Source organism: Pleurodeles waltl, chromosome 10, assembly GCF_031143425.1.
Source record: "Pleurodeles waltl isolate 20211129_DDA chromosome 10, aPleWal1.hap1.20221129, whole genome shotgun sequence".
NCBI classification, from domain to species: domain Eukaryota; kingdom Metazoa; phylum Chordata; class Amphibia; order Caudata; family Salamandridae; genus Pleurodeles; species Pleurodeles waltl.
The window spans coordinates 849,271,359-849,296,326 of record NC_090449.1 but is presented as its reverse complement, the minus strand read 5'-3'; the positions used below and the strand labels follow the sequence as shown (position 1 = coordinate 849,296,326).

The 24,968-nt window shown below is 43.9% G+C and overlaps 1 protein-coding gene across 1 annotated transcript in view; it reads right to left on the bottom strand.

Annotated features, from left to right (window-relative positions):
- The window catches only part of ST8SIA6 (ST8 alpha-N-acetyl-neuraminide alpha-2,8-sialyltransferase 6), a 299,018-nt gene that overhangs the window by 128,529 nt on the left and 145,521 nt on the right, over positions 1-24,968 (bottom strand). The window contains exon 3 of the mRNA XM_069211545.1: positions 6,325-6,417. Within this exon, the coding sequence (XP_069067646.1) occupies positions 6,325-6,417 (93 nt within the window). The remainder of the gene's footprint in view (positions 1-6,324; positions 6,418-24,968) is intronic.

The window sequence follows — 24,968 nt, the reverse complement described above, 5'->3', positions numbered from 1 at the left end:
GTTTAGATGCAGCTACATGTAAATCACTCTTGACTATGCTCCATTAGGAACCATACCGCCCAAATTAACATGTCAGGTCCTCCCTGAACCAGAACCCAAGCAACCCAGGACTGGTTTTGCCCTAGTAAGGGATCATCCACCAAGTATAACTTGGCTCTAAGTACACAGTGCTCACAGGACCGGCGTCTGTGCACACCCATCCCACTTGAAACACTGAGGGTGGTATGAATGGGGAACTTCAGGGTTCTCTAATCTCTTGGTGTGCAAGTGACAAGTAGATGAAGCTCCTCCAGAATGAGTGGGCAGAAGTAGTTGAGAATCTGGACAAGAAGGTCAGGGAAATTAAAATGAATCATAGTCTCTTCAAGGTGCTCCAGGATTGACTGGGCACCTTGGCAGCTGCTAGTGGTGTGCCTTTTGAATCACTCAAACTGTTGCAGGTGTGGCCTACCTACATTTGACACTATTCACATCCTTTTAGACTAGCCAGCACTATCCATGTATTGGATGCTGGTAAGGAATACACAATGTGGGACTGTGGAACTGCACTTACCCCTAACAAAGTAATTGGTAACAACCCATGACAAACCACATGAAATACTTGCTGGCAATAGCTTTGGCGGCTGCCAAGATATATCTATACACTAAGACACTGACAAGCACCTCAGTTGCCCACTCACAATGAATGGCTGGTTTAAATGTATAAGGTAGCCTCGTATGAACGACTTGTCTATAAATTACAGAACAAGACAGAAATCTTTCCAAATGCTTGTGCACCATTTATTGCCAACAGCCCATAGTGTATAAATGGGGGTGGGGAGTGCTTTGTAGGAAAGGACTTTGGAATCGATAGTCTCCTTGATGTCCATTCTGACACATCTGACTCAAGTTGCAACCATTCCCTTACCATTAATTAACTCCCTACCCTCCTTTTTTTCAAGTTTCCATATTTTATATACGTGTTATAGCAGTGCCATGGTGTACCTCACATCTTATCTGTGTGAATCTACTGCAATGTCCCAGATTGATTTATTACTCACTTTCCCTCCCCTTTTCCATTCTTTTCCCTCCCCTTCTTTTTACTCTCATGGCTCCAATAGGTTGTGACCTATGTGACAGGTAATGTAGGAAATGTAATGGTGAGGCCTGTTATCAGTGGTACCCCTGCTTTCCTCACAAAGAATATAGAATGGATTGGAAATCACAAAGGAGGGACCGGGAGATTCATGGTCCAGTGTACTGTCTCCCAATAACGTCTAACAAATACAACAAAGTACACTGTTCCAAAAATTCAACATTAGAAAGAGGAGGACCTTAATCCATAGAAGTCAGAGCCCTCAAGCATCACAATGGATGTCTGGTATCATCATCGGGACAGACTCCTCGCTAGGCCGGTGCTGCAATGCCTAATGGGCTCCCCGTGGGGGGCTCTTAGCCGTATTGCCGGTGGAATTAAGTATAGATACTTATGCAATAATGGAGAGAGAATAATAAAATTGGTTATCCATCTAGTTTATTATAATCATGAATTTTAATCAGTTATGCAAAGATGGAGACCAAGGTTAAAAACAAAGGGAGAGACCAAGGTGAGAAATAATGCTCACGTGCTCTCAATCTTTAAGACAAGAGGAACTAACTATTGTCGTCCTACTTGTTAGAAGGTCTACATGTTTCGCGTCTGTTGGCCCGACAGGGTCCACTGACGCTTCCTCAGGACCAAAAGTAACAAAAACTTCTCCAACAAAAATTAATATACCCTACTCGGGAAAAGGATAATAGAACAGTCACTTACTTTAGTGCGTCTGTTTAAGTCAAAAAAGGTCGCCCATCCCTAATTTTAGGAGAGAGCTCCTTAGGATCGCTAGTCAGAACCTGGAACTGACGTTGTGTGTGCGTCGTTATTAGGTATTAGTCCTACCCTTCTGACTGCGTCAGAATGGATTGTTCACCATGTAAGGGTATCCAGATTTGACTAACAGCTGGTCCATAAATAATTAATCTTAGCCCCTCCAACGCACCCATGTAGTTCTAACTCATTTGAAGATTTACCAAGGATAGTCTACAGAAATGCATAACAATATTTCTATCATTCTTATTCTCTTCTTTTAACCTTCTTTTTCTTTTCTTGCTTCATTGCATCCTTGTTTATGTATGCGCCACTGCATTCATTCGTTTTTTACCTGTGAATTTGCCATTTTGTAATGTGCCTCGTCATGGGCCAGGTATTCTTGGTTTCCCCAATAAGAAGTGTATCCTCCTCACTGAAAGGCGTGATAGACTATGATATGTAGTGGAATCATTTATATTACACTCTTTTTTATCTTTGTGTTTAGGCATGCATTATCTTATGGAGGAGAATGTTATGTACATGTTTATGTATCAATGTGTAATCAACATTGGTAATCAATATTCTGTAATTCTGCGGCCCACTTGTTTCTGTCAATAAAATCATAAATAAATAAAACAATGAAGCAGAGATGAAGCCTTTGTGTTCAACATATCGCTTGAGGAGGTTTGAACAGGTCAGCCTGTATCCTTGAACAAGATTTCGGTATACAAAGGAAGTCAAAGAGCAAGTGAAACAAAGAATGTTTATTGTAGGCCTGTTTCACAGAGGTAAACTTACATGTTTGTTTACATTTATGCTTTTTCAGTATTCACAAAATTGCATTTTAATAGTAAGTTTACTAGTGCAGATACTTTGCAAACGGGCAGGTAACTCTGCACATGGAAAGATAGCACAGGCTCCGAACTCGTCTCCAAACTTGTAAACTTACTATCAAAATTCAGATTTGTGACTACTGAAAAACGCAAACTTACACAAACGTGTAAGCTAACTTTGTGAATCAGAACCTGTGTGTCCAGTACTCAGAGCTTAATTTGAGCTGGCAGTTAACGGCACTTAATTTTTCTCCTCAGTCATTTACGGAGAGCAAGAGAGGAAAAAACACACAAAGGGGAAAGAATGAGGAAGAAAAGGATGGAAAAACCGTCACAAAGGGAGACTTTAGGAAATAGCAAGAGAGAGTTAAAGGGGCAGGGAATGTCTGGTAGTGGATTAAAGAGTTATAAGGTGGACTAAAGACTACACAACCTAGTTATTTGGTGTGCAGCTATTTAATACTGCTGGCTGTGGGCTTCTCAAAGGAGGTTTGGGTACCGCCACTCATTCTTTTACAAACTAAGCATTGCCATCACCTGACGCAAGTGTCTAGATTAGATAAACTGGTTGCACCAGTAACAACCACTAATCGACTGGGACCTCTCTGGAAGGAACTCCCAACACAACGAGTACTATGTAATTCCACTCATTGGCATAGATTCTGAGGTACTGCAAGTACCATGGAAAAGCTCATTACTTAAGGACAAGACATCATACAAACATGAGGCACCCAAATTTTGTTAGTTCTATAAAAATAGTGAAGTGTTGCTCAGCACTTGAGTTACTGGTTGGCCTGGCATCAGTGTTCCCAGATTTGCTTGAATCCTGGGTGCTCTTTGGGTAATTGACAGTTATAATTTTGGCCTGTTAATTATTGAAATTTTTTGGGCTTGTTCAGCACTAAGAGCCTGATTTGGAGTTTGGCGGAAGGGTTACTCGGTCAGAAACGTGACAGACAGTATCCTATCCGCCTAATTACAAGTGTATTAGGATATAGTACTCTTATAATTATGCACATGGGATGTCGGTCACGTTTGTGAGGGAGTTGCCATCCAACAAACTCTATTTCAGGCTCTTAGGGCCAGATGCATCAAACATTTCTGCGATCGCAACAATCGCAAAAATGCATTTTGGTATGAAGCAAGTCCAGTTTGCAATTTGTTACCGAATCGCAAATTGGATTTGTGACTACATACCATTTCGGCATTAGAAAGGGGCGTGTCAAGGGCATCCCTTCCTAATACCGAATCACAGATGTATGTATGATTGTTTTGTGATCGTGAATGCAGTCGCAAAACAATTGCAGTTCGCACCAGTTTCAAATTGGTGCTAGACCATTCACAAAGGGGAAGGGGTCCCGAAGGACCGCTTCCCCTTTGTGAATGCATGTGAAATTATTTTTTAAGAGCGTGCTGTGGTTCCATTGACCACTGCCTACTCTTAAAAATGAAAAGAAAACCTTTCATTTTTCTCTTTTAAACGCATCCCGTTTTCCTTCAAGGAAAATGGGCTGCATTGGTAAAAAAAGATTGTTTTATTTAAAAGCAATCAAAGACTGGTGGTCTGCTGAGTCCAACAGGCCACCATCCCTGTGATTGCAGCCATTCATAATAAGTCGAACTTGCGACCTACCTCATGAATATCAATGAGGTAGGTCCATTTGCGAGCCCTTGTGAATCGCATACATTCCAATAGCGATTTCTTAATTGCGATTCACAAAAAATCGTAATTTGGTAATCGCTATTGGAAATCATGATACATCTGGACCTTAGTCATTTGTTTTGGCCATCTAATACAAAACTGAACTCTAGACAACCTAATGGGAAGTGGTCTTCTGGGCACTCCAGCAGTGAGCATATATGAAGTTGAATCCCTCCCCTCTCTAATGAAGCACAGTTATTCAAATTAAATAGCTTTCAACATAAGCAAAGTCACTGTAACGAAAAAGGGGCTATTAGCAAAAGGCATACGGTTGTTTCCAGTTATAATATAGCACTCGCTGCACAGGCGAGTGTGTAATGTCATTTTTTTTCTTTGGGAGAACCTCTTAAAGTATAATTGCACTAATGAAATTAGGTAAATAAAATATGAAAACTCGCTTAATGGCACGTAAATTAAAAATGTGTGATGTCAATTTAACGTAAACAGGAAAAGACTAATAGCAAAGGGCAAATATTGTGTAAAAATCTCCTCTGACAGAAATGTTATGTCCCAAATAATGTTTACAAAAATATCGCCCTTTGGGAGTTAATAATAGAAAATGTATTCCCATTAGGGCAATATTTTCGCAAAGGATATTCAGCACATGACATTTATGTCAGAAATGTTTTTTTCTAAATATATTCTCACATGCAACAGCCCAGGAGTCTGACTTAGTGGTGTAGACCCATTGTGTTTGCACTCAAGGGTTTTTCCCAATCAAGTTTTGTATGAAAAGAATAATCAGTGTTCACACATTTAATGAAAGTACATTTTTTGGTCTGTGGCGCACGTGGCAACATATATGCCCATATTTATGAAACATGACACACAACTACGCTAACGCAGATGTGCGTAATTTTTTTAACACCATCCGTGGGCCATATTTACAAAATGATGCATGATGGCGCTAAAGAATGGCTAGCGTCTCTCAAAAAAGACGGTAGCCAGTGAGGGATGGAGTATGGGGAAATGGCACTAGTGGGTCAGAAATGACTTTAGGCTGGTTAGTGGCAAAATATATGCCGCTAGTCAACCTAGCGTCATTTATTGATGCACAAGCAGCCAAAAAATGACTCCTGTCTTAGTATAGACAGGAGTCATTACCCCTAGCCCAGTGCCCACCACAGGGGACCAGTGTCCCCTGGGCAAGCGGTACATACCAGGTGCCAGGCACAGGGTCCATCTAAAGAGCCCCCAATGGCACACCACACACATACACAAACACTTACCTGCAACTTACCTGGGGCGGGCTTCCTCTTCCTGTAGTGTCCCTGTAGTGTGGGTGGTGGTGTTGCTGGAACTTGGGATGGGCATCTTTGTGCCCATTCCATGGTGTTTCCCCATGGAAAAGGGCATACCTGCACTTTAACGCCTGGTCTGACCAGGCGTTAAATAATGGCGCTAATCAGGCTAGTGCTATTATTTAGGCCTCCCTCCCAGTTGCACGTCACTTCTCCATTGGGGTGTAAATATGGCGCTGGGGCGGCTAGTGCCAATGGCGCTAACTCCAAAACTATACGGTTCTAGTGTCAAAGTATAAATATGAAGATAGGTTAGCGCCTCTTTAGCGCCAAAATAAATGTTGCTATGGTGACGCAAACCTTCCATAAATATGGGCCATAATGTTTTAAATCTTTGTCACACCTCTTTAAAAAAAAAAAAAAAAAAAGAGTTATACCTCTGCCTTCCCAGCACCCTGGCACTGGGTACCTCCCTTTTTAGTATGTGTGTATAATATTCATAACTGCAAATCAGTAGATATGTAGTTTCAACAGTTTCGTGGTTTTATCCCCACAACTATTATTACGAACTAGACCAGATAAAACAGCCTGATTGCTCAAGTGAGTGTCTTGGGAGAACAGTTACATGAGAATAGTTAAGAACCTAGCAGTAAATTAAAAATAGATTATTGATTAGCATTTGTTATGCAGTCCAACACTGAAGAGTATAATTACATTTACCTTTTTCTTAAAGCAGTAGACAAGAATCTGTCTCGTATTTCTTTGCATAATAATGCATTTTCAGAAGAGGTACTCTTTCCATTTGTTGGTATGCTAAAACAGAAAAGCAAAGTTAACTTAAATATTTTATATGCATTGTGTTCACCAGCATGTTAAAGGTTGCATGCATATATCCAGAAAAAAACACTAGTTATCAAATGTATTACTCTGCTTACAAGTCCGCAAAAAGAGTGAGTTAAACGGATAGTTTAAGCCTATTATAAGGTTTCCGGAGGAGTTCAACTTTAATAATACCAACTTGTTTTTATAAATAAAATACTATTGCAATTTATCAGTTACTTGGCATGCAAATAAACAGTAGTATTAGTACTACATGTAAGGGTACTTGATTTTTTAATCTCTGAAGGAAGAAAGGCTGAGTCAACTTTACAACGATTTGAACCAGTGAACTTCAGGTGTCACAAGGATTTGGGCAATCAGTTAACCCGCTATGCTATTTTACCAAATAGAGAGCATTGCACACCACACCCATGTAGTACCTATCAGCAACATTTACCTTTTCTGCAACATTACCAAGCTGCAATGAGGCACAAACAGAAGCATCTCTGAAAGGCCATAAACACCTAAATGATAATGGCCATTAAAAGCAAACTGGGCTAGCCTAGGGCTTATTTGGTAGTTCTCAGCATGAATGTATGATCAACCTCATTGTGGCACAATGATGTACTTTGGCAACTTGTGTCTAAGTCCCTGCAGGACTGTATCAGTGCCACCGCACACAACACCAAAGAGCTTTTCTCCATGGTCAAATAGTTTGCCAAATCACAATCGGAAGCAGCAAACATCCCTCCATCTCAGGATCTCAGAAACAGACTAGACACCTTTCACCGAAAAATCAAAGACATCTATTGTAGCTTTGGACCCCAAAACTCTCTAATTCCAACTACAACCCTCCAGCTCGGACCCTCTGAACCTTCACAGATCCTGAACTGCTGGACCACCCTCACCACGGACGAGACCTGCTCCATCATGAGCCGCATCCACTTCGGAGCCCCTACCGACCCCTGTCATCACCACATTTTCAACAAAACCAACACCTCCATCATACCCAAGCTCTGCCACACTCTCAACTGTTCCATGGAGATGGCTACCTTCCCAGCAGACTGGAAGCACTCCGTGATCCGCCCGCTCCTGAAGAAACCCACGGCTGACCCCCTGGGTCTCAAGAACTAGCGGCCCATCTCTCTGCTGCCTTTTCCAGCCAAGGTCATTGAAAAGGCCATCAACGCACAGCTCAGCAAAAACATCAAGGACAACAACATCCTGGATATCTCCCATTCAGGTTTCAGGAGCAACCACAGCACGGAGACCGCCCTCCTCACTGCCACAGATGATATCTGCTCGCTCCTCGACTGTGCCCAAACAATAACCCTCATCCAACTGAACCTATCGGCCGCCTTTGACACGGTCTCGCATCACACCCTCTACTCCAGACTTCACGCATCTGGCATCTGTGGAAAAACCCCCAATGGATACAATCCTTCTTGACTGGCAAAACACAGAGGCCCTCATTACAACTTCGGTGGTCTTCATAGAAGACCGCCGAAGCTGAGGGGCCAGTATACCGCCAGTGCTGGCGGTATTTCTGGCTCCCTATTTGGACTTTTCCGCTGGGCCAGCGGACGGTAACAGTGTTACTGTCCGCTGGCCCAGAGGAAAAGTCAGATCAACATTGCTGCCGGCTCGTAATAGAGCCGGTGGCAATGCTGATGTGCAGCAGGTGCAGTAGCACCCGTCGCACATTTCACTGCCCGAAATTCAGGCAGTGAAATGCGCGATGGGGTTGTGCCTGGGGTCCCCTGCACTGCCCATGCTAAGTGCATAGGCAGTGCAGGGGCCCCAAGGGGCACCCCAAGTGCCCCTTAATTCCAGCCTTTCCAGTGCGGTGTTTACCACTGTGGCCAAGCTGGCGGTCACCGCTGCCCTGGGGATTATGACCGCCAGGCGAAAGCCTCGCGGTATAGTGGAGGGGCCGACGGTAGGGCCGTGTCTATTGCACCACGGTCATAATAGCTGGCGGAACACTGGCAGCCTGTTGGCGGTGTTACCGCCAGCTTACTGCTGGCCGCCAGGGTCGTAATGAGGTCCAGAGAGTCAGACTCCCACTTTACCTGTCAGAACCTATGGAGATCAGCTGCGAAGTTCCACAGGGCTCCTCCCTGAGCCCCACACTCTTCAATATTTACATGGCCCCGCTCGCATCCATCGTCAGGAACCACGGACTGAACATCGTCTCCTATGCCAATGACACCCAGTTGATCATCTCACTGATCGAAAACCCCACAACTGCCAAAAGTAATTTACACAACGGGATAGAAGCTGTCACCGCCTGGATAAAGGTGAGCTGCCTCAAACTCAACTCTGACAAGACCGAGATCCTCATCCTGGGACCCTCTGCATCATCCTGGGACGATTCCTAGTGGCCTGCAACCCTCAGCACCCCCACCCCAACAAACCAAGCATGCAACTTCGGCTTCATCCTAGATTTATCGCTCACCATGACCTGCTAAGTCAACTCAGATGCATCCTCCTGTTTTCACATACTCTGACTTCTCAGGAAGATCTTCAAACGGATCCCAAATGACTGCTGAAAAATGGTAACCCACACCCTGGTCAATAGCAGACTCGACTATTGTAACGCTCTCTATGCTGGCACCACCCAGAACCTGAAGAAACTACAGCATATTCAAAACACCTCCAACAGACTCATTCTGGATGTCCCCCGCTGCAAACACATCACCAGATACCTAGGAGACCTCCACTGGCTTTCCGTTGAGAAAAGAATCAACTTCAAACTCCCTGTCTATGCAAACAAGGCTCTCCACAACCTAGGACTCACATACCTCAACCACTGCATCACCTTCTACTCCCCCACCAGACCTCTCTGCTCCGCTCAACAGGCATTTCCCACCATACCCCACACACAGAAGACCTCAGCTGGAGGAAGATCCTTCACCCACCTCGCGAAACACCTTGCCTCTTCACATCAGGCAGTCGCCATTGTTGCCTCAATCTAGGAAGGACCTTAAAATCTGGCTCTTCGACTGAAGCACAGAAGACCAACCCCCTCAGTGCCTTAAGACCCTTACGGGTGAGTAGTTGCACTCTATAAAACATGATTGTTTGATTGAAGCCCAGTTCGACTGACTCAGCTGAGTATAAGAGCTCTTTGAGCATTATTTATTGTTTACATGAAAGTAAGTTAATTTTTGGACCTGGCCCTTTTTCTAGGCTTAACCCCGAACATTTTTGCCTTCTTCCTCCTAGTTTATCTGACCTGTTTTGTTGGCTTTAGGACTCTGGGCACTTTACCACTGCTAACCATTGCTAGAGTGCATATGCTTGCTGAGTAAATTGTATTGGTGATTGGTTTCTCTATGATTGGCATACATGATTTACTAGTAAGTCCCTAGTTTAGTGCACCAGGTTTGCGGAGCACCTGTAGATTAAGTGCTACTAGTAGGCCTGCCGCACCAATGGTGCCACCCACATGAATAGGTCCGCAAATGTCTCAGGCCTCCCATTCCACTGTCTGTGTGTGCAGTTTCAAAATGGCATTTTGACCTAGCAAGTGGGTGCACTTGCCAGGCCACACCTTCCCTTTTACTACACATAAGTCACCCCTAAAGTAGGTCCAAGGTGGCCGTCTGGACAGGCTACAGTGTATTTAAAAGGTAGGCCATGTACTGGTGTGTTTGACATGTTCTGATAGTGAAATACTGCTAAACTCGGTTTTCATTGTTGCAAGACCTGTCTCTCCCATAGGGTAACAGTGGAAGCAGATGGAGAGATGTAGTTTGGGATCTCTAAATTCACAATTTAAAAATACATATTTTGGTGAAGTTGGTTTTGAATTTTAGGTTTGAAAATACCACTTTTAGAAAGTGGGTATTTTCTTCATTAACCATTCTGTGCCTCTGTCTGTCTGTGGAATACACGTCTGGGTCAGAATGACAGATGCTCTGTTTGCGCATTCACTCTAGACAGTTACAAAAACAAAAAAGGGAGCTGAGGTGTGACCTCCCTATCCTGATGGCCCATCACCAGGCTGATGGGTCTTGCTGAGCTAGACTGGTAGGAGGAGCTGACACATGAACCTGAATAGAGCTAAATCCTGTCCTTACACAAAGCAGTCCCTAACCCCTGGAGTGTGTCTGGGGCCAGGGCAGGAAAAGGCATGGTCTTGTGCACTTCAAATACTTTTCATTGAAGTTTGCAGACTTCAAAGACAGAAATGGGTATAAGTACTGGACCTATGGCACCACATAGTTAGATTTCTTCTGGACTGAGGAAATTCTGCCAGGAGGAAGAGCTGGATGCTGTTGGAGGAATTTCTGTTGTGCTGCTTCTGTCCTGGGAGTGAAAGGACTGGACTTGTCTTTCTACATCCTGCTTCCAAAGGTTCTCCAAGGCCTTGGACTGAGCTTGCCTCCTGTTAAGGAGTCTCAGGGACATCAACAACTTCATCTGTGAGTGCCTGGGCTCTTCTGCTGAGAGTCCTGACTTTCCAAGTGGTGCCAACCCCAGTCCCTGGGTCCTTGGAAGTGCAAGCTGGTGATCTGAAAGAGAAAATCCACGCCTCAACGCAGCACCTGCCTCACAGCGGAAAATTTGATGCAGCACTTATCCTACAGCTGCAAAATTGACGCAGCACCTGTTTCGCCGCAGTCTGATCAACACAGCGCATTTGAATTTTCCATGCGTCGTCCCTGGGCGCCAATTTTTCATCGACCCTGCAACGCAGTAAGTCACCCAGGCCGTGTGTCTGTAAATTGATGCATCAGCTTTCCTGCGAGGAAAGAATTGACACATGACCTCCCCTGACAGTAAGGAAACAATGCATCATCTCACATGCAAGGAAAGAATCTATGCATCACTTCCCCTGCACAGTAGGAAACCAATGATCACTTTGCTTTCCCGGCTCCTCACCTCCCATGTGGCCTGCATTGTCTTCGTTTTTGACGCATTCCAGGTACTTTGCGCTAAAGAGATACATCCATTGATTCCTACGGATTAAGACATGCTTAAACTTTTAAAAAGTGATTTCTTGACTTGTGTATAGTAGATTTTTGTTGTTTTGGTCTTGTTTTACTAAAATAAATATTGGCTATTTTGTCTAAAATGGTGTGGAGTCCTTTTGTAATGTTTCACTGTGTTACTGTATGGGTGTGTGCAAATAATTTCCAAATTGCCTCTGGGATAAGCCTGACTTCTTGAGCCAAGCTACCAAGGGGGCGAGCAGGGGTTATCTTAAGTATGTGACTCTCTTGTCCTGACTAGAGTGAGAGTCTCTACTTGGACAGGGTTCAAACCACTGCCAACTACAGACCCTATTTCATTAAGCCTATTTGATAGAAATTACACTTTACTTACAATATTTATTTACTCATATAGTCAATATTTTTATCTTGACAATCCCTTAATATAGAGCAAATAAAAAATATTGTTTTAAGTTTTTATTGCTTTGATTCAATTTCAAAAACATTTATGAGCATTTAAAAATGATTGGTGTCCCTAACAGTTATTCATTGCTGCAGCCTTAAGGACTGACAAAGCTATGGCCAGACCTTTTGTGTTCAATGAACACAAAGTGGCCTTTGGGTCTAACTCCTCAAACCATTGACCCTCTTGCTTCTGCCCCCTTCAGATACTAGCTTGGGACATTGTCCTTGACACCCTGGGTACAATTAAATTCATGACGGATATTTCATATCTCAAAAAACATTCATTCACATGAAGCAGGAACAAATCACATGACCTGTCAGCTCGGCACTATAAATAGAAAGTCAGATGCTGCTATTGTAGAAATACCCGTCATTGCAGTTCAGTAATAAAAATGGAGTCAACTGAGTTTTTGAGATGCAGGTTCTCCATTTGTAGATTCGGGTAAAACATCCCCTAACAAACACAAATATTTCTCTAGAATACAATTAGAGAACATAGCAGGCGGAAAATACCACCATATAATCACTATGTTTTATTTATGTTTATTAACCAGCATGTACACCAAAAACGTTGTGTCATAAAGAATCAAACAAGTGTTTCTGTGTCTGGTGGATCACCCTTCCAGAAAGCACCATTTAGAACCTGAGATCAGTCACCACTAGAGGAAGATAGGGGTCAACCTAGCTATGCTAAAATATTTCCAGGAAGAAACAACAGTGGTAGACTGTGTGTTGTAAAAAAAAATAAACATTCTGCGTGTAACTAAATGTTTACATGAAGTATGACAGAAATAAGGGTATCGGTAATATTTTGCAGGCGATCTTTGTAAAGAAAACCTATTTTGTGTACATACCTACAAATTAAAAAATATACGTTTTCTTTAAAAAGAATAACAGCTGACAAGCAGGATAGATGATTATAGTCATTTTCTTGATTATAATTAAGATAAGTCTTTCTTGCCTAATTTAGTAGTGTCTATGAGTTGCCGGCATCCTTTGCACAACCCGTTTCCCGCCTGAGGGCAAAGAGCATAAAAATCCTAGGCATTTCTCTGTTTAAAGTATAGGCTGTTAGCATTCCACGCTGAGGCAAGGACTTCAAAAGAGTGACAACCATTTGTGTAAATACCACCTGCAGAAGCAGGTTCAAACCTCTCAGGTGAATTCAGACATTTGTGAACATAACATCTTTGGGTGCTACTTGAAATACATTTTGAAAAAATATGAATAATACCAAATTTTGCTCCCAAATATACATGCATAAAAGTGGGTGAAGAAGGGTTTTCAGGGCGAAATACACATTTGTGTATATGGCATGTGCTGTGTAAAAGTCAAATATATTCCATTCTCTATCCATTACATCTAATGTTATGTATTTGATGGGGTTGTAGCTCATTAACATTGCAGAATGTTACAGGAAAAGTAAAGTAGCATGTGCTTATTGTTGGTTCTTGTAACAATGGGGATGATGTAGGTCTGTGTGGTAAAAAATATAAATTCAACTTCTATCACGGATTGTCACGTGATCACTCAACTAGCGTTATTCTGTGGCCAGTTCTTTCTGTTCTTGACATAATAATAATAATAACAATATAGTAATAACAATAACAATAATAATAATAGTACTAATAATGCTACTAATAATAATTTGTTTTATATTTCACGTCTGGCTTCTGCAAAGGCTTTGGAAGATTTCGTAATCCAATCAATGTGGACTTTTTTTTAGTACACTTGGAGTATTGAACACACTACAATATATGTCCAAGTAAACAAATATATTCATGTTGCTTTTTCACATTAAACATTTTTAACCCCACGTAGTTGAAGCCACTGTCCTGTAAGGGGTGCTCCTGTTGATTTAGTTGTTGTTAATAATACAAATAATAATAATAATAATATTATTAATAATAATAACTATCCTGCAATTGTATCTGGTTGAAGTGCTGTGATGACTTAATATTAGTACTAACTAACTTATGATTCTTAATTCACTGATTTTGGTACAATGGAAGTCTGAATTGCAAATTTCAAATGAGTGTATTATTTAGTGGTACTTGGCCAACTCACTGAGCAATTTTGATGGTGAAGAGCAAGTATGTTTTTTTACTTTTTTCTGTGAAAATACTCTGGGCCATATTTATACTTTTCGACGCACAACTGCGCCAACGCAGTTGTGCGTCAAAAAATTTAACGCCGGCTAACGCCATTCTGAAGCGCCATGCGGGCGCCGTATTTATTCAATGACGTTAGCCGGCGTTAGCCGGCGGAGCTGCCTGGTGTGCGTAAAAAAAAATGACTTACACCAGGCAGCGCCGGCGTAGGGGAAAATGGAGCTTGGGCGTCAAAAAATGGGGCAAGTCAGGCTGAGGCAAAATTTTCGCCTCAACCCGATTTGCGCCATTTGTTTTGACTCCCAACCCCCATTGAAATGACTCCTGTCTTAGCAAAGACAGGAGTCATGCCCCCTTGCCCAATGGCCATGCCCAGGGGACTTATGTCCCCTGGGCATGGTCATTGGGCATATTGGCATGTAGGGGGGCACAAATCAGGCCCCCCTATGCCACAAAATAAAAAAATAAAAAATAATTACCAGGACTTACCTTAACGTCCCAGGGATGGGTCCCTCCATCCTTGGGCGTCCTCCTGGGGTGGGCAAGGGTGGCAGGGGGTGTCCCTGGGGGCATGGGAGGGCACCTCTGGGCTCCTTCCGAGCCCACAGGTCCCTTAACGCCTTCCCTGACCAGGCGCTAAAAAATGACGCAAAAGCGGCTGGACGTCATTTTTTTTGACCCGCCCACTCCCGGGCGTCATTTTTGCCCGCGAGTATAAATACGGCGCACATGCCTCGGAGTCATTTTTTTAGACGGGAACGCCTACCTTGCATATCATTAACGCAAGGAAGGTGTCCACACTAAAAAATGACGCAAACTCCATGAACTTTGGCGCTAGATGCGTCTAACGCCAAAGTATAAATATGGAGTTTGTTTTGCGTCGAATTTGCGTTAAAAAAAACGACACAAATCCGGCCCAAACAGAGTATAACTATGGCCCTCTATTGTTACTGATCCTGTAATACATGTTAATTTAGCTTATTTTTTTCAAAAAATGCAGAAAGCTGTGGCAAAGCCGATAGGTCTTGCTTCAATGTACCATTAGAACACTGGAATGTTGAGAGCTCCATTGATGAAAATGGAGAAGGAACAGCTTATATAAACTTGTGTAGGTCAGCTGCTATCAACATTTTAATGTTGGAATACATATCCTCTGCCTTTCACTTTCCCCTGCCTCTCCAAAATATTCAGAGTGGGCAGTGAAAAGCAAGAGGCAGAAGCTGTGCTGCAGGAGCCTTCCTCCTCCGTCTTCCCGCAGCTCGCAGTCACTGGAGCCTCAGAAGGAGGGAGAGAGAATGCTTGACAGCATTCTTATTCTGTGCACTCCTCATTTGCCGATCTGCCTAACCCGTTTATATCCCTCCCATCTCCTTTTCCTTTCTCTGTGCACTTTGTGTCCTCACCGCTGACTATCACACTCGCATATCTCCCTTCCGCTCTTCCTTCCAGCTTACAAACCTTATTCCCTCCAGACAGCTTTTCATAAGAGCCATCATGACCATTTTTTTTCATTTCATAGCTATGACAATGAGAATATGTGTATTGTGTGATTACTTAAAATCAATACAAAATGCATGCTTTTTCATTCTGATTTAATTTGTGCTTGCTTTATTTAAGGAACATGTTGCCAGAGGACGTTCATACAGTTTTTTGGTCACTATTAGAGGGAATTGTATTGTGTACCACACTGAGAGCCGCTCTGACTCCATGACTAATCCCTTCTCCTTATTTCTTTTCCCTCTTTCCCCTTAAAGCTAATCGCCCACACTTGTTTACTAATGTGTGTGGAGGGCTAGGCCAGAAGTAAGAGTAGGGACTATCTCCATTCCTTCGGAACCTGGTTTTCAGGTGAGTGGGACCCTGACAGTACTGACATGATGGTATTTTATGTGCTGGTTTATGGCTTTTTTTTAAAATATGCTCTTTTTGGCTTAATGGTAGACTAAGGTTATTCACTAACCACCCCCCTCTTCAAGTGCATTTGATTTATTTAGCTGCCTTGAAAACCTGTTGGATTTACAACCTTTCTGTTCAAAAAGTAAAGACGTGAGTGCACCTGTGCTTTCATATGCTGCACCGAACATACTGGTCCATTGTCAAAATAACTTCTACACAATATGTTGCTGCTCATGCCTTATAAGCAGGCCACTTGACCAACTTATGTGGCAGGGTTGAATACATTTTGCATTAAAAAAAGCAAATTAGGTAGAATAATGCGGCACAGTTTGTTTTGTGTTAACCTTTGCACAAAATCAGTTGTGAGAGGTGGTATCTTGATCTCTGGTCATGTGCAAGGTGTGGGTGGAACCGTACGCAGAAGGCACTTTATTAACGTGCATGACCTCGTACAAAATTAATATTGTTTTTAGCCAATGTACTTATTTTCCTATCAGTAGTTTTAACACAATTTACACATGATTGTTGATTTTATTGCATGTATATACTTTTTATTGTATAGATATATATTGTCATGTTTTTTATTAACTATAACAATAAGTGTGACATTGGCATTAGTATTCTCTCAGTATTGTGGTATTTTCAAATATGTTAACACTTTCTAGGCAAAGGTTTCACCTTAGTAGTACCACCTTGACACCCAAATACAGAAATAAACAATGGAAAGGTGACCAGTAAACCTTTAGAAAGTGCTTTCCACTGCGTGACAACATGCTTTGCCACGTTTTTAATAATGTTTCATTAGTTTGAGCTAGAAACATAATTATTTTTTGAAATGTGCAGATTATGCAGCATATGAAGTATGTGGCAAATGTGGCAAACCCATAATTATGCTGAAAATGCAGCAGCCATAAAGGTGCATAATTCCAGTAGCTCTACTTTTAAGTTAAAACACACACTCATCTCCCGACGGCCTTTTATAACATTCTTCTCTGAGGGTACATTATAACTCTGCTAATGACGTGGTGATGCTGGTGTGAGAACTGTGGGACTGGGAAGGCAGTGCTGCACGGACAGCTGCACGGACCGCTGTACGAACCACTGTACAATCCGCGGTTGTTCCTGAGCCGGGAGCTGGGAGTTGGGTGCGGGGGCTGGAGCAGCCCAAAGCACTTGCCGCCCTCGCAACACTAGGGAGCCAGGCAACGGGCCGGAGGTCGCTCATGGGCTGCTGCCAGGGCCCTTCCGACACAGGGACCTACAGGGGGTTGCCATCCGGTCCCGCTTGCGGATTGCGGACTACAGCCACTTGGACCCGACCCTTCACCCCCCTTTGCACTCCCATCACCCCCCTCCAGCCCATGCCCTCTCGGGTGGCATGCGAGTTTGAGGGGTCCTGTGAGGAGCCAGTGGGGGTCAGAGAGGGCCCTCCCACTCCCAGCGTCCTCACCTCCACCGGCGCTGGGAGTGTCGGTGTGTCTTCTGGTGGTCTGTGTGTGGGTCCCCGGCCTGCACCCAGAGTGAATCAGAGTGAACCACCGACATCCACCAACAACCGCTGCGGAGGTAGTGGAGGCGGCGGACCGCAAACTTATATGCCCACAAGTCTGAACGGAGGCAGTAAGCAAGTCCAGCATGTCCAGATAGGAACAGCTGTTCAGGCTGGACTGTTCCCATGGGGAACAGGGTCAAGACTGATTTGCATACGGCTGGGTCCAAACTGGAGTGGCATGGTGAGCAAAAGAATTGATGGATTAAACCCAGATCTGTGACTGGAGGTGAATGTTTGATTGGTTCTGCATTCCGTCCATCATTTGTGTTTGTTTGCTTTTGACGCCATAAGTGCGCTGGGTATGCCCAGACGTGGGTCCCCGGCTCACTATGCCACTGGATTCAAGCTAGCCTGGCTGATGAAGGGTGATTCCCTGAAACCGGCCCCAGGATGCTTGGTTCCGGTCCCGGGAGGACCTGGCCTGGCAGTTCGGGCTGGACTGTTCCCATGGGGAACAGGGTCAAGGCTGATTTGCATATGGCTGGGTCCAAACTGGGATGGCATGGTGAGCAAAAGAATTGATGGATTAAACCCAGATCTGTGACTGGAGGTGAATGTTTGATTGGTTCTGCATTTCGTCCATCATTTGTGTTTGTTTGCTTTTGACGCCATAAGTGTGCTGGGTATGCTCAGACGTGGGTCCCGGACTCACTATGCCACTGGCTTCAAGCTAGCCTAGTTGATGAAGGATGATACCCTGAAACCGGTCCCAGGATGCTTGTTTCCAGTCCAGAGAGGACCTGGCATTTCGGGCTGGACTGTTCCCAAGGGGAACAGGGTCAAGACTGATTTGCATATGGCTGGGTCCAAACTGGTGTGGTATGGTGAGCAAAAGAATTGATGGATTAAACCCAGATCTGTGACTGGGGGTGAATGTTTGATTGGTTCCGTATTCCGTCCATCATTTGTGTTTGTTTGCAGGCAGGAACAGCAGCAGTGGCAGGGTGGAGCCAGGTCTTGTCGCGGGCCCTGGTGCGTATATTGTCTTACCAGGGGGGCCGGCTCCTCGTCAGATATAGCCACTGCCACAAACACAGCCATACCAACAGATTACCTGTAAGTAAGAGATTAAGAGTACTTGGAGACGTGAGAAGGGAGAAGCAAGGATGCTCGTGCCCCCCCTTGGCCTAAGGAAGCAGCAACAAAGCAAGGTGGAGGAGAGCAAGAGCAAGTGCTGCAAAAAGCGACGGCAAGTGGCAGCGGGTGTGGTGGTGCTTAGTACATTCCCGCTTGCAGCTTTTGAACATTGCTTTAGCTTTCGTTGGACACAGTCTTAGCCAGAGACTCCCTAAAGTAAGAGAGTAGAGTACCTGGAGACCTGAGAAGGGAGAAGTAAGCATGCAGGGGGTGTGGTGGCGCTTAGTACCTTCTTGCTTGTGGCTTTTGAACATTGCCTTGGCAGTTGTTTGACACTGCACACTGCAACTAGCACTCAAACAAGACTTAAATCAACCAGTATCAGCATCCTTTTAGCGACTAGTACCTGAGGCTCTAAAACAACATTAGACCAGGCCCAGTCGTCAGGATAGGAGGTTGCACGGCCCCAAGTATTTACCCCTTCTCTACCTCCTTCACAAGCATCTGCAATAGGCTCTTCAGTAACACCAACTAGATCGTGGTCCATGCTTATCCCTTCGGGACATAGGAGGCCAATATCTGAGACACAAAAGTTACAAAGGGAGCAAAGGCCGCAGATGAAGCTGGTAAACAGTCAAAGGAGGCCAAGTCCAAGGGCCTGAAAGAGCAGAGGGTCCGCAGGATCTTCGGTGATAATTGGAAGCTGGCACATAGAATGTTTTTACACGCAAAGAACATGGCAAACCAAGTTGGCAGAGAAAACCATTTAAGGCAACAGAACACCCAAGGCATCAGGCCTGAGCAGTAAACCTATTATGCCTAAAAAGGCAGCTAAAAATCTCTGGTGTCATAATAGCTCCCATGCCCACAGGGCTTGATGACACAGGAGAAGGAGCCCTCAGAATCGGTGAATCTTATAGAATCCACAGCTCCCATAGACTTGGTTAGCTGTGAGGAGTACGATTACGAACTGACCTGGAATAAAAATACTAAGCTCCAGGAGCATCAGAAGGGCTCAAAGCTGAGCCTGAAGCAAAAGGCCTGAGCTATTCGCCAACCATACATACATAACTACTTAACAAGAATTAGGAACGATGTAAGCACTGTGGGGGAAAGAGTTGAATCCACCACTCACAAGGGCAACCAAGGTCTACGGAGTGATATTGCCCTGCACAATTGGCTACCTGATCCAGCAATTAAGTCAACGCATTCAGAACAAGCACAAAATGAGCCCGGTGGTGCTGCAGGCACAGACAGCAGTCTTGATGTCTCACTTGTTGGGGAGCTGATAGAGCTGGCGGATACCGCAATAGGCGGTAGTATGGTTAGGCACAACAAGAATCAGCAGTATGGTACCCCTGAATCTATTACTGGCAATAATATCAACACCCCTCAAATACATCAAGTCAAAGCAGAGAGATTAACTCTGACGTCTGAACAGCCATGTAGTGGGTTGGCTGTGCATATAAGGGATAGCCGATGGCAATCATTTGCTGATATTCACCAGACAGCCCCATCCCAATCAGTGGGTTGGCTGGTTCAAGAGCCTATTGACATTTGTTGGACCGCATCCTCCCCCGAACAAGGGATCGAGTGGGTCCCGCAGGTTTCACAAAGCCCATTGACTCAGGAAGGGTGGTGCCTTCAAGACTCAAGCCCCAAAGAACAAGCCTGTGAGGAGGATCTTGGAAGAGATCCTGGGGAGAAAATAAAAGGAAATCATGCACCCAATCTGGGTCGGGAGATAGGGGATAGCACTGACTGCAACATAAATACCATCAATATCTCCTTGCTGGAGGCAATCAAGGCGCTTACATGGCAATCCCATAAGATGGAGATTCAACTAGAGTTAATCCACATGATGGCTCAGAACATTCTCCTGTTAGACAATAAATTGAACGCGCTAATGGGAAAGATAGAAGGGTGGGACCAGGGTGGATCAAAGGGGAAGGGGGGTGGATGGGAGCAATACGGAAGCAATTTTAGTCAAACTTTCAATATTGTTAGAAATGCTAACTAGTTTAATTTAATTCTGTAATCCTGCGGGGGCAACAGGAAAAATAACTAGTTGCATGTACTTGGAGGCAAGAAGCAGGACAGAGTCCCCCCTAAGGTAAGCTGTAAAGGGAGTCCCCCCGCCTCCGAGCCAGAGGGGTCGGTTAGCAAGGAGCATGGTTTAAGAAACGAGTGCCCTCCCACGGCGCCCCCGCTATCCCCATAATTATTGTGGCAAAAAACTGTCTAGAATTGCTAAATCTGGAGACAGCTGCAAATCAGTCACAAAAGGTCCCCCCTCTTATGGTGCTCCCACTTTCCCCCTCTGCTACCATGGCAAACAATAGTTTAGAAGAGCGAATACTGGAAACAGTCCCAAATGAGTCCCAAAATGAGCCTCCCTTGACGGTGCTGCCACTATCCCCTACAATCATTGTGGGAACAAGCAGTCTAGAAGAGCAAAATGTGAAGACAGTTTTGAATCAGTTGCGTAAGTCGAGCATTAGGCATGCTCAACAGTCATCGTTGACAAGAAGACCGAAGAAGAGACTAAACAAAACATGCAAAGCCACAAAATAAAACATTAGATGGAATCACACTGGGAGAACATTCAATGAAACCAGTAACTCCCCAGATACATTGGAGCTGTATCCCATTTTTAAGCAGGGATCAGCTGCTACCTCTACAATGGTCACTTGCCCAGCGGGGGAAGACCGCTCATCTAACATGAAGCCTAAATTTCAAATCAACAACAATAAGGTTGCTTTGGCTCACAAAGAAGATCATAATCCTCTGCCAAACAGCTCCAGGACGGAGGATCCCACATAGAATTTAGTTAAGTACCACCTACAGTAAGTGTTAGGCCCGACAGAATAGCTGTTCCAAGGTTAACAAAGGGGCTGCCACAAGTTGGAGGGGTGGGGCCTGTGATGGAACAAGAGTATACGGGGAACGCAGAAACAGCACAGGGGCCCAGCTATGTCCGTGTGACTTATCCACTGGGCATGAATGGTAGGAGCAGCATCATTGAAGGTAACCTAGACAGAGAGCAAAATAATATGCCACTTGTCATCAATGGGGGCCTAGGTTTGAATAAACAAAGTGATAGTGATAATGCAATTGACCAGCATTTGATCTTTGGAGACACCACATTCGAACCTCATGGAGCAAAGGGGACAGTTTTGAGGGGGTCTCAATCCACAGGAAGATCAGGATTAGGCCAGGTGGAGGCTTGGAGCAGTGAGAATAGATGTCAACCTTGAATAGAATATAGACCAGAGCTAGACCATGAATACACTAAGGTATTAAATATAAAGCCTGTAAACCATCAGGAAATCACGGATCAGCCAACCATAATCTTTACTCCATTATATGCTTCCCAGGTACCATGGGATATCTCAACAGATCAACTATCCTACGATTATTACATCATATATCGTCATTTGAAAATTTAATGTCGGAAGATCTACTAGTGGTGAATTTCAGCACTTTCACATGGATTAGTCAGAACGAATCCACATTGACCATATGGTCTGCACAAAGTAATATCAATAGAATCTTTGACAATGAAGGCCTCCTGGAAAATTGGAGTATAAAAATTAGCAAAGAAGTCGCGTACCCACGAGTCTTAGCTGCTAGAAAACAAGCATCACATCTGGTGAGGAAAAATCCCAGTGGCTTGATAAGCACTCCCGTCATGAAACCACTATTCTTGGAGGAAAAAATAACCATACATTTGACAAGGAATACTGGTGAGCCCAACCAGGATGGGTGTAGGAATATAGGTATGTTTCACTCTGATTGGCTAAATGACTGTCATGATATTGTGAAGGGGCAAGGATGGGATTGGCTCCCCGCAGCCCTGTCTACTAAAACGAAGAAGTGTATTTAGCTCTGAATGGCCTCCTATAAAATCTGATCTTAATGCGATTACAATAATTAGCTGGAATGTGACCAGCTTGGCTTCACTAATAACCAGCTCTAGCACTAAGAGCTTTGCAATTGAGGCAGATATTATGTGCTTCCAGGAAACATGGTCAGCAGAACCTCTGACCATAGCTGGCTTCACAACATTTCAGTCACCTGCCGACAAAAAAACTTGGTTAGAAGACTTATTGGAGGTCTTGCTAAATACGTTAAGTTAAATTTGGCCATTAAATTAGCAATGTGGGAGAAATCTACAAGCAACATGCTATTGTTAATAATACAGGGCTTAGCCTTACGTAAAAAAAGCACCTCAGTTACAGTGATAAACATATACATTATCCTCCACCAAGGAAAGAAGATGGCTAAATCTATACTGGTCCTTCTGAAGGAGTTTGTTTACGAACATCCAGACCATGTATATGTGTTGACAGGTGATTTTAACATTCGCCAGCTTGGTCAAGAAGGGGGGCTCTGCCGAGATCCAGTAAGATTGCCCATAAAATCTTTCCTCAATGAACATGACCTTGAAACGACGGATCGTAGCAACCTAGTAGCGGGCACATGCATTCCTACTTTTGGAAATATATCTACAATAGATTATATCTTTCTAAGCCCAGTACTTCTGAGCAGGTGCTTAAGCCACAAAGTGATTCATAGAACTGAAGGTGACCATAATCCAGTGGCAATAGATGTTGATCTGGGGACTATGAGACATGATCTGTATAAAGCTAGTGGCCTCCAACTCACCAATGGCCCCTTAACAAAACGCAGTAAATGGTCTGCCGCCTGCAAAATGAAATATGAGGCAAGGAAGCAGGCAAATGGCCCAATACATTTCCATCAGGGGGCAGGTCAAATAACTGATCAATGGGGGCATGTGCTAAAAAAAACTCCAAGCTCATCTTTACAACAGAGCACAGCCCAGTCATACTCGGGGCAAAATGAATATGGTGGATAAGCAGCTAATAACCAAGGAATGGTTACAGCATAAAAAGAGATATCGGCAGGCAGAAAGGTGCTATAAGAGAAACAAAACTCCGGCCACAGATGCACTTAGGAAGTCGGCACGGAAAGATTACAAAAGAGCATTATGGATTATGAAGGTAATAGAGATGGAAGAATGCTGGAAACGCCTGGTAACATTGCTGCCGCCTAATAAAAGCAGAGAATTTTGGGACTACATCAGCACATTGCTCTATGATTCTGAAACCAGTACTAATTTGGGAAATCTCTTTGTGGACCCAAAATATGTAGGGGATCAAGTTCTCACAGCTGGCCTCAATTAAATGGATGGGATAGATGATAAAACTGCTCCTATTATCCATTAAAACTGTGCAAACGATCCTTGGCAAAATGAGGCGGGATGGGACTCCTGGCCCCAATGGCCTACCAGGGAGTATTTTGTAGAGAAGATTAAACATATTGGGATATACCCCTTACTTTAATGATTGCTTACACTTTTAGGTGGTTCCGGCGGCTTGGAAGTGCTCAATACTTCAACCCATTTATAAAAAAGGGGGTACCACCTGCCCTGAAAACTATAGGTTGATAGCCTTAATGGACGTAGATAGCAAAGCATATGCAAGGGTTTTGCTTCAAGAGTTAGAAGAATGGATCTCAGCAAATGGCATCATCCCACCATATCAAACAGCCTTTAGACCTAGCTCCTCTATGTTATACAATGTCCTGGCACTCTCATACCTTGGGCAACAAGCACAAAAACCAACATCTCCTCCACTCTTTGCATGTTTTATTGATTATAGTGCAGTTTTCTATGGGGTGGTGCGGCACATCCTTTCGAAAAATTTAGCCTCTTGGGGGATACCAAGGAAATTGTTAGCTTCAGTAATGACCTTATACCCTGAGACTTGGGTGAGAATAAAAATTACAAAAACACGTGTGACTAGGAAGATTTTTACCAACAAAGGCCTAAAACAGGGATGTGTTATCGCCCCCACCCTCTTTAACTTATACACAGCTGATCTGGGTGCTGAGTTGCTCAGAGGAAATACGTTTCCTCCGAGCCTGGCGCAATTGGTGCTTCCCATAATTCAATACGCGGACGATATGGTCCTGCTTGCCCAAACCCAGATTGGGCTCAAAAGGGGTGTCAACATATTGCTTGTTTACAACGAAAGAAATGCCTTAAAAGCAAATGCACAAAAAACTAAAGTCCTGGTCTTCAGACGTCAGACAAAATATCTGCATAGAATATGGAAACTTGGACCATTAAGCTTAGAAATGGAAGATAAATATCACTACCTGGGAGTTTGGTTAACAAAGACGGGGAGAATGACACACCAGGCAGCTGCACTGACTTCTAAAGCAGTGAAAATCTTTTATGCATTAGCAAAACTCCATCAACGGAGTAAGGCACCTGCATGTGAGCCATTAAGGAGGGTGATAAGAGCAAAATTGCTACCCGTAATTACCTATGGCCATTTGAAATTTCCGGGCAAATTGACAGCCAGCTAGAGAATGCCCAGATCAGAGCTTACAAAAGGATTCTCAAGATCCCCAGACCAACAAGGCACGCAGGGATACATCTGGAATTAGACATAATAAGTATGGATTTAACGTACA